Source organism: Nannospalax galili, unplaced genomic scaffold, assembly GCF_000622305.1.
Source record: "Nannospalax galili isolate Female #2095 unplaced genomic scaffold, S.galili_v1.0 scaffold1458, whole genome shotgun sequence".
In the NCBI taxonomy this organism is placed as follows: domain Eukaryota; kingdom Metazoa; phylum Chordata; class Mammalia; order Rodentia; family Spalacidae; genus Nannospalax; species Nannospalax galili.
The window spans coordinates 447,492-456,977 of NW_008341827.1; the positions used below are offsets into that span (position 1 = coordinate 447,492).

The window sequence follows — 9,486 nt, forward strand, 5'->3', positions numbered from 1 at the left end:
AGGTTTCTCGGTGCCCCGTCGGTTCCCCCCCCCCCCCCGGGGCAAACCTGGTAATTAACGTGAGTGTAACTAGCAGCCCAGCAATCCTCAGTCTTTCCTCCCCTCAATCTAATAATTAGCACGGGTCTAGCTAGTAACCCAGCCATCCTGGTGTTGTGACCTGTTCCCTCAATTCAGTCTAGTCCTTCCTCAGCCTGTCTTCCTCCCTTGCCCCTACTCAGGTCTCTCCTGGAGTCTGTGATCCTGCAATGAATAGCTTCCCACAGTGGAATACATAACTCAGTCCCTATATTCTGACAACCATCTTCTACTTTCTGACAATGATGATGAATTAATTGAATTGCTTTTTACAATCCAACTTCAAGGGATCCATGATGACATCTTTACAACCTCTTGTTAATTTGTTTCATCTATCTGTTTGCAAGGGGTTTGTTTCAGAGAATCGAAACCATATCCTCACCTTGGCCACTCTGGGACCCATTGCTCAGCTTGCCCTGTTATTTTCTTTCGGCTTTTTTTCTTTTTGTTAAGTACAGATAAAGTTCTTATGATCCTCGGGAATGTAAAGTTGCTATGATGCATATTTGAAATAATTATCTGTATTAGATGCAAGGTCCCACTTCATCTTTAAAGACAAAATGATGTCATATGTTTATAGTCTACATTATTATAATTTTATGTTCTGACAACTGATTTTTAGGGGACATATATCAGATTTTTGTTAACACAAATGCAGACAAAGGAAATAATAATTTAATGATAATAGTTTTTGTGCCTACAGAGACTTCAACTTTTTAAAGAAAATTTTAATTGGATTGAAAATAAAATCAGACTAACACAATAAACTTCCCTGGGTAAAACCAAATCCCATCGCACTTCCGTACTCCCATGGATGTACAGGTGGAAACAGGTTCCCTGCTTACAGAAGAAAGCTGTTTATTTTCTCCTTAAGTAACATGGCTTATATTAATTAGGGATCACCAGCATGCACTTAGAGCACACCCATTCACTTTGACTTGAGTATGAATTCTCCCATTTTTTCCCTATGCTGACTACTGCCCTCTTTAACGCAGGGCCAATTTCTTATTCATCACGCCTTCTACTGTGAGTCAGGGCTGCCAGGCTCACACAGGAGGCAGGAGTGCGGCTGAGTCCCAGGAGTCCGCGGCCGTCCAGAGCCCCTGGACCACTCGCATCCCGTTGTCACAGTGCCTACCTGGAAGGCCCAGGATGGTGAAGTAGGGCCGGCACTCAGTGAACCCTGAGCTCTGCTGCACGCAGCTCCTCCAGAGCCCTTCATACTGGAACACGGAGGTGACCGGGTTGTCGTACAGGTCCTGGGTGCTCCACATGTCCATGCCGGTGGCCGCTATGCAGCCTGCCAGACCCAGGAGGGACAAGAGGAGCCCCACCACTTGGCACGTGGTGGTGGCCATGCCTCAACTGCTGGTTCCAGGCCTGCGGGAGCAAGCCACCACCCTCCTGCTGGGAAGCTGTGCGCTGGCCCTGGGGAGCCTTCTAATCAAATGGTCTCCTCAGCGCAGTGTTTGCTCACAGTGTTTTCCTTAGATAGTTCAGTTTCGCTCTTGGTTCAAGGGCATTCCTTTTTCATTTATTGGGGACGCGGCCCCAAGAGGCACTTGTCTGGTTGTTTCCTGGGGTTGGTTGGAACGCAGAGCAGGCCGAGTGCACAGAAGGACTCTCTCCTCCAGGCCCTACCAGCTTTGGCTCTGTCCAGAATGCGCCACCATGTGGGGCAAACAAGGATATGTCCCCCACTGCTGACAGCGTGAGAGACCACTGAGGCTGGTTACACCTGAGATGAAATGGCCCTGGAGGGTGCCCACCTCGGCCTCGGTAGCTTCCGCCTCACTTTCTTCACACACTACCTTTCGCCATCACCTGTTCTTTTGATCTTTGACGGCTACTGCATCGAGTCTTCAGAAAGCTGGCCACATGTCCCGGCATTTCAGTGTTGTCTTGGATGCCCCCAGCCCCCGCTTCCACGGCTTTATCCTCGGTAAACACAAAAGGCAGATGTGGAAGGTGTTCCCCTAATGTGAATGGAGGCAACACTCCTCTGATTGCACATCATACTTTGGGTTCGGTGATCAGTATTTGTAGAGAATGAAACACGAGCCAGAAACCCCGAAGTTGGGAAGTAAGCCAGAGTGAAACCGGCTTTGATGGCTGTGCCCCTAGGCTGAGCTCTCAGGTTAGGCATAAGAGGTGGGGATGGATGGCTAGCAGAGGTTGGTCTCTGCTGATGGAACGGGATTGCTCATTTAGATTGGGTAATGTTAGTGTGTTATGCCAGAATTATTCTGGCACTGCTTCTGGGGACATTCTAGGGACAATCCAGTCTTCCTTGATTCCACCAAGAGGGATATGTTTAATTCTTGAAAAGCCCTAGAAATCTGGTTTCCAGCTACCCAGTTTGTGACATTTGATCAACATGCTCCTCTTAAAAATTGGTTGTAATGCCACTGAAACAGGCTGCAAACAAACAAGGAAAATGATCTGTCTTCTTTCTGGCAGTTTCTCCCCCAATTTCCCTGTTTTTTTTTTTTTTTAATGCTAAATTTCAAAATCATAATCAGACAAGAAAAGTCTTGTTTAAGTACTAAGCTTTCTTTTTTTTTGTTGTTGAAATGTGGCAATGAATTTATTTTTTTGGAAGAGAAAAAGTTAAATTTAAAAAGTAAACTCTCAGTATTCTCTATATAGACTACTGATAGAAAGAGAGAAATTATAAAGCTACATATTTTAGAAGAAAATTTTGAAACAAGTGGAAGGGGGACTTTTCACTTCCTGGGGAGATTTTTATGCTCAGAATCTAGTGACCACTGCTTTAAGCCCTCTCTGCCAGAGACTGAATATCATCCATAGAGGAAAATGTACTTTCTTGTTTGCAACAACAGGTTTTGTTGAAACCGATCAAATGTATCCCCGAGTGCTAACTACTGGTCTGGTTCTGTTTATGATAATGGCAACGTACAACTTTGTTTAATAATCTTTAGAATGGATCAAAATGTTTTGCTGACTTCCTCAGGGAAATCACCCTGTGCTCAGCTTGAACATGGTTCTGCACCACTTTGGCCTGTGGGTTTCCCAGACGTTATGTCATTTTATTGTCATTGGAGAAATTATTTCTACCAGTTTTGTTAACAACCTTTTATGATATGACAGTAGCAAGGGAAATTTGTCAAAAATGGTGGTAAAAAGAGCAATGGAAATATTACAGGTAGACATTAAGAAAGAGAAAAGGTAGTTGAATTAGGTAGAAAAATAATCGATGCATTTATTAATTTAAAGAATGCTACCACATTGCACACCCCTAATTTCTCATTCTAAAATGTTTTGGAGTTCATAATAGAAAATTTGGAGAAATCTTAATAAATTTATTCATAATTTTAGTAGGCAAACCATTTGGCTTATTGCTTATCAGTTCTCAGTAGATATATTTTTACATAAGAGAGATTGTAAGCTTTGCTATTTACACTTAGCTGCTTAGTTGTTTATGTCATCAAAGTTCTTGAAATATAATTTATATAAATTAAAAGTTCATTGCATAGCAGTATCTGTTCTCATGTAATTAGATTTTATATTCCTCTAATTTTCTTTCATACAAAAGCAATGTTATGATGAACATTTAACACATAACTCCTTTTTTGTTTTTTGAGACCGAGTCTCCTTGTAGCCTCAGCTGGCCTGGAACTCACTATGTAGACCAGACTGGCCTCCATCTCACAGAGGTCCACCTGCCTCTGCCTCCTGAGTGTGGGGATTAAATGTGTGTGCCACCATGCTTGGTTTTAACAGATAACTCCTTGACAGCTTTTCTGGGCACTCTTTTAAGGTAGGTTCCTAGGAGAACTAAGTTGTCAAGGTGTGAAATTTTAAAACAGTATCTTTCAATAGAATGACATTGTTTCCATAAATCTTATTTCCAACAGTAGTATTTGAAAGATCTTCGTACACCCTCAATCTAAATTGCGAAGTTGTTTTGATTTGCATTCCTTTGCCACTGAGTTTGAACTCTGAAATTTTATTTATCAGTGTGTGTGTGTGTGTGTGTGTGTGTGTGTGTGTGTGTATGCACATATATACACATACTGGTGCACACATGCCACGGCATACATATGGAAGTCAGAGTACGACTTCCGGGAGTCAGATCCTTCCTTGCAGTGTGGGACCCAGGAACTGAAGTTGGGTAGTCAGAGTCCCTTGGCAAGCTCTTTCACCCTCTGACCCATCTCACAAGCCCTGACGTTTTTTTTAAATAAGTACTTATGAAGCATTTTTTTTTTGCTTTTCTTGAATTGGCAGTCCACACTCTTTCCTTTTATTCACTAGAATTTTAGTATTTTTATCATCAATTTATATGGCTATAAAGAATATCAACATATTGCAATAATTACTACAAACATGTTTTTAATTGGTTATTTGCCCCAGCTGCCCTGGAAATCAAAATGTAGATCAGGTTGGCTTTGCTTTCACAGAGATTCACTTGCCTCTGCCTCCTGAATGCAGGGATTAAAGGTGTGTGCCACTATGCTTGGCTGGGAAAACTCTTTCTGACACTTTGATTAGAGCTTTTATAATGGGGAAGAGCTCAAGCTCTGCAGAAAGCCAGCTTGTTTGGAATCCTCACCCACCACGTATATGGCAGGGCCACGGGGCAACTTCTTTAACCTCTCTGGGCCTCAGTTTTCTCAAGATATGAAGTGGAGTAAATAATAGTTCCTACCTCATAAGGTTAGTATAAATAGGAAAGTATAGGTAATTTACTTAAATGCACATAATTATGTAATATATTAATTGCATAATAATTAATATGTTAATTTCTTAAGACAATGCCCAATACATAGCGAAGACTCAAAATACTGTATTATCATTATATAATACGTTAATTGGAAACAAATACACATTTTTATAGTATTCTCACTAGGAATCTGTAGTGTTTCTACTTAAGAATTTAAGAAATTTTATTTTAAGAAAGCACTTTACTTTCCTCATTTTGATTCTTGTCAGCTGTTCATATGTGTTATTCTTAAGTGTTTGTTACCGTCGTGTGCGTGATGCCCCTCCTTCTCTAACCCCTGTCGCACACAAAGCCAGATTCTTCCAACTCTCTCAGCTCCCTCTTGCCGTCGTGTCTTTTCTCACGCCTCTTTAACCTTTTTTCTTTCAGAAATGTGTTGCCTTTAATGAGTCTCCATAAAACAATCCATACAATGTTCATATACAAAGTTAATACATAGGACCCAAGTCTTTAAAAACGATGACTTAAAAAGAAAAAAAAAAAAACAACTGAAGTAGATGTGTATTAAGCTTTTTGGATAGTTACTTTTTATTAATTAAATTTGTCCTTTGAAATTTTCATAATTATTCTCACCTCCCATCTCTGTCATGCCCCTCCCATTAGACTTAAAAAATCTCTTTCCCACGTTCATGTCGTTCTTATTTTGTTTTGTGCTCTTTTTCTTCTTGAGTAGCTCATACATGTGGTGTCTTTTTCGGAGGCCGCCCCTTTTCTCCGTGGTCTGTAGCCAACACGGAGTCTTTTACTTATCACACGTTAGAGCTTCAGTTCCTAACCGGGGATAATTCCTCCCTCCCCCCTGAGGGTGTTTGGCAAGGTCAGAGACAGTTTTGGTAGTTACAACTAGAGAGCCAACAATGCTACTCCCATCGAATGAGTAAAGGTTAGAGAGGCTGCTAAGTATCCTACAGTGTACAGGATGACCCCAAGCATATGCCCACAAATACTGAGAATCCCTATGTGGCAATAGTTTGCTGTCTCTAGATTTGCCAGCCCTTTGACATTTGTGCTACCTACTCACAGAAAGCCTAGAACGTGTAGGTGCTTAGTAAATGTTTGTTGAATGAAGAAATGTTTTCTAATGCTACAATTTCTACGTTATTTCTCTATTACTTATGCCTATATGAGGGAACCAAAGGGTTTTGCTTTTCCTTTCTTGTATCCTCTAAGAAAGGACCTTGCTTATACCCAGTCTTCTTGGAACAGGTTGACCTCCTGCTGTGAGTAATGTCCTTAGTTACTAATCAACAGCAGTTTCACTGTAGCTCAGGCAGAAAATGGCTGTAGGAACTTCTCCCCGCCCTATGGCACTAGGGCTCCAAGCTTGAAGGTTTGTGCCTGGCATCAGTTCATTAGCACTACCCACAAGCATTTTGCATCTTGTTTTTGCATATACCTGATTGCAGCCATTACCAACAGAAACACAGAGTAAAGAACTTTATCTAATTCCAGAAATAACTGTGGTAATGTAGCCATGGGAGCTGGATTTGGGAATACCCTCAACACAGCTTTCCCTCAAACAAACAAGTCAAAGAACTACCAAGTTCTAGACATCTCATGACCAGACATTTTGTGAAATAACCTGTGTGAATAGAGAATTTGCACCAATAGTACTGAAATCAAAACACCGAAATGGTGAAACAGAAAACCAGACTCAGGATCGTATCTTTGTCCTGTTGCTCCTCACATGGAAATGAGCACTATCTTTTACACCGTTAACTTTTAAATTTGGACTTAAATTTTTGGCATTATTTATTATTTGTATACATTCTAAGGGAAGGTGTGACAGGCAGTCTTGATTTGGGCTATACTTAGCTCTATGACCATGGCTGAATCACCCCATCCTTCCAGGTCTCCATCTCCCCTTCTGAATCATATGGATGGGGATGTTGACTGCTCTTAATCTAGGCCCTGCCCTAGAAGAGTCTGGGTAGAGTTTCAGAACTAGACTTAGGCAAACAGTGAGGACAGGCAGGCATCTCCTCACTGAGCATTTCTATTCTGGTCAGGAGACATTTCGGCTTTGTGTCTTGGAGTCTTGGGGATTCCTATTAGGACATGGTGCTGAAGTTTGGGGTCAGACAGGACCAGACTGAATCCCCAGCAACATAAGTAGGTGACCTTGAGCAAGTTACTGAACTCAAAGGGTGATAATAATAGTACCATGCTCTCTGATGGTTGTAGAGATTATACAGAATCTGTCTAGGATGCTGCTTATGTGAGTGCCAGTGCACAGATTGCCATGTCACTCTGCCGTGGTGAAGCAACATAGAGCCTTCCCATGTCCCTGATGGGTGTTGTGTATGGCATGAGGTCAGGCCAGGATGATTCTCCTCACTGTGGCCTCTAACTCTGCACAGATCCAGGCCCTTGTCTTTGAGTGTTCTGTGTTTCAGACAAGGAGAATCCCAAGGATACATGTCTGGACTAAGCTTGGAGGGAGTCAGCAGGACATAGGGACATGGTAGCAATTCATCTTCCTTCCATACCTCAGAGGAAGGAGACTCTACTGACCGCTCACATGGGCTCATGTTCTCTTGTTAACACCTGGCCCCTCTCTCCCATCCTGGGCTTACTGTGTTTGCTTTGCTCTGCTCTCTTGCTTCAATCTCTACTTCGTTATCTCACCCAATTAATCTTAAAGTGTCATAATCCTAAACAATCATAGAAACGGATCTCCTATGGGCTTCCAACCTTTCTAGTATGGTGTTCAGTGCTCTCCATAATCATCCCCAGTGAAGGTCATTATCTTGTTTGCCCCTGAATAAGTGGCTTTTGCCCATACTGTTTCTCTAACGCTGCCTTCTCCAAATCCTAACCACCTTTCAAGGATTCCAAGTGTTTTTTAATGTCTGGAGAACGCCTTTCTCCTGCTATCTCCTGTTGCACTAGCCCTCTGTCCTCCTCTCTCAGTACCTTGCATTCTCTAGCCAGAGGCACACATTTCCATTTTGAGGGTGTGTGAGACCCACCGAATCCCAAGGTTGTTGGGGTCACTCTATATATAGATGGCGAATCTATGAAGGGATAAATCATCATATGACTGGCATCTTCCAAGTCTCGACCCTATGGCCAAATGGCAAGTTCCCCCTGGGGAAACTGCTGTTTCTGATCCTCCCTACGATGATTAACTTAGATCAGTTCCTATATTGAGACTTTTATTTATGAAAGGAACAAAAAAGTGAAATTAAAATGGCAGATTTACTCATTTTCTTACTCTATGATGCAAGCGAAGGACACTAAACTTTCTATTGTGACACGAATTTCTCTTCAATTTGAAATGACCAATCTACTAAGCAAACTAAGAACAACAAGAACAACAAGAACAACAACAACAAACCCTCACAATCCTGGGTAACTGACATGCCAATCTGGGGAAGGGGCACAACAGCCCACAACATCTTTCCCTTACGGCAGAGCTCATTTGCCAGGTAGGTGTTCTTGTGTGGGGAGGGCCTGGGATCTTATTACTTGTGACCGGTGCTTTCTGGAGGTCAGACACCCAAAGCCCCAGAGCAGACGCCCATCCGAGACACCTGAGAATGGTTCTTTTTCTCTGGTATTTTTTCAACACCATTTTATTCTTGATGTTAGCTTAGAGTTGCTAGAAGCTGGTCCAGGCACAGGAGGCCTGGAAATAGCATCTGTTCAGAAGATAGGTCGTCACAGACCCAATGAGGGTACTTTTGGGATTACAGGGACAAAGTGCCTAAAGACTGGACTTCCTGAGTTCTGTTCTTGTGGGTAATTGAGACTCTCCATTGCTCACGTAAAAGCAACTGAGAAAATGTGTCTCTGGGAGAGCTGGACACTAACCAACTAGAGGAACAGGAGTTCCAACAGCTCTAGAAATTTCCTCTTCCTATACTTTATTTTACCCGCTGTGGTGGCTGCTGTTGCTCCTGTCCAAAACACACCTTGGTTTCTTCTGCTCCCTGGTCCCTTTCCTGGGGTCCCAAGTACAAGTTGCTATCTCTTCCCACTCCAGCCACCCTACCACAGCCAGCCCACCAGCCAGGCCCTTACCTGGGAGTCCCAGCAAGGTCAAGTAGCCCCGGCACTCGGTGAAACCAGAGCTCTCTCGGACACAGGAGCGCCATAGCCCTTGGTAGTTGAATACAGCTGTCACTGGGTTGTTGTATAAGTCCTGGGTACTCCACTGGTCCATGCAAGTGGCTGCAATGATGCCGGCAAACCCGATCAGTGAAACCACAAACCCCAAGCCCTGGCAGGCAGTCACAGACATGATGGGCTACAGTGTGCACACTAACACTTCAGGACAAAGGACAGCTGGGTTCTGAGGGCACTGAGTGAATGGATGGCGTTTTCTCAGAGAGGCTGGTGCACACGTCACGAATCGGCCATGGCATGGGGTGGGGGGACTCACCAGTGCCACCTGGGCTTGCCCTGATTCTTTATCTACCCTAACTGAGATAATTTCCACAACATGGTACCAAGAGCCATTTGTTTTCTGCCATATGTACACTCTACTCACTGTTTACCTTCAGAGGGAGTTTCTTTTCCTGATTAACCAAGTTCTCCTCTGTGGAGGGTAACCGAGTACAGGGGTAACTGCCTGGAAGGTGTGGTTCGTGAGGTGGGGCTTCTGGGGTCTGAGCCACAAAACTTTAGAGATACAGTGTCTCATTCACGTGGCCCTC

General features: G+C 43.2%; 1 protein-coding gene across 2 annotated transcripts in view; it reads right to left on the minus strand.

Moving 5' to 3' along the window:
- Window positions 1-9,124, minus strand: part of Cldn18 (claudin 18) — a 28,776-nt gene extending 19,652 nt beyond the window's left edge. The window contains exon 1 of one of the 2 annotated variants that reach the window (XM_008837442.1): window positions 1,217-1,437. In XM_008837442.1, the coding sequence (XP_008835664.1) occupies window positions 1,217-1,436 (220 nt within the window). In that variant the 5' untranslated portion in view covers window position 1,437. Of the gene's footprint in view, window positions 1-1,216; window positions 1,438-8,851 lie in introns of those variants that run through there. The other variant, XM_008837443.2, reaches the window with a different exon arrangement.
- Window positions 9,125-9,486: the final 362 nt, after the last annotated feature.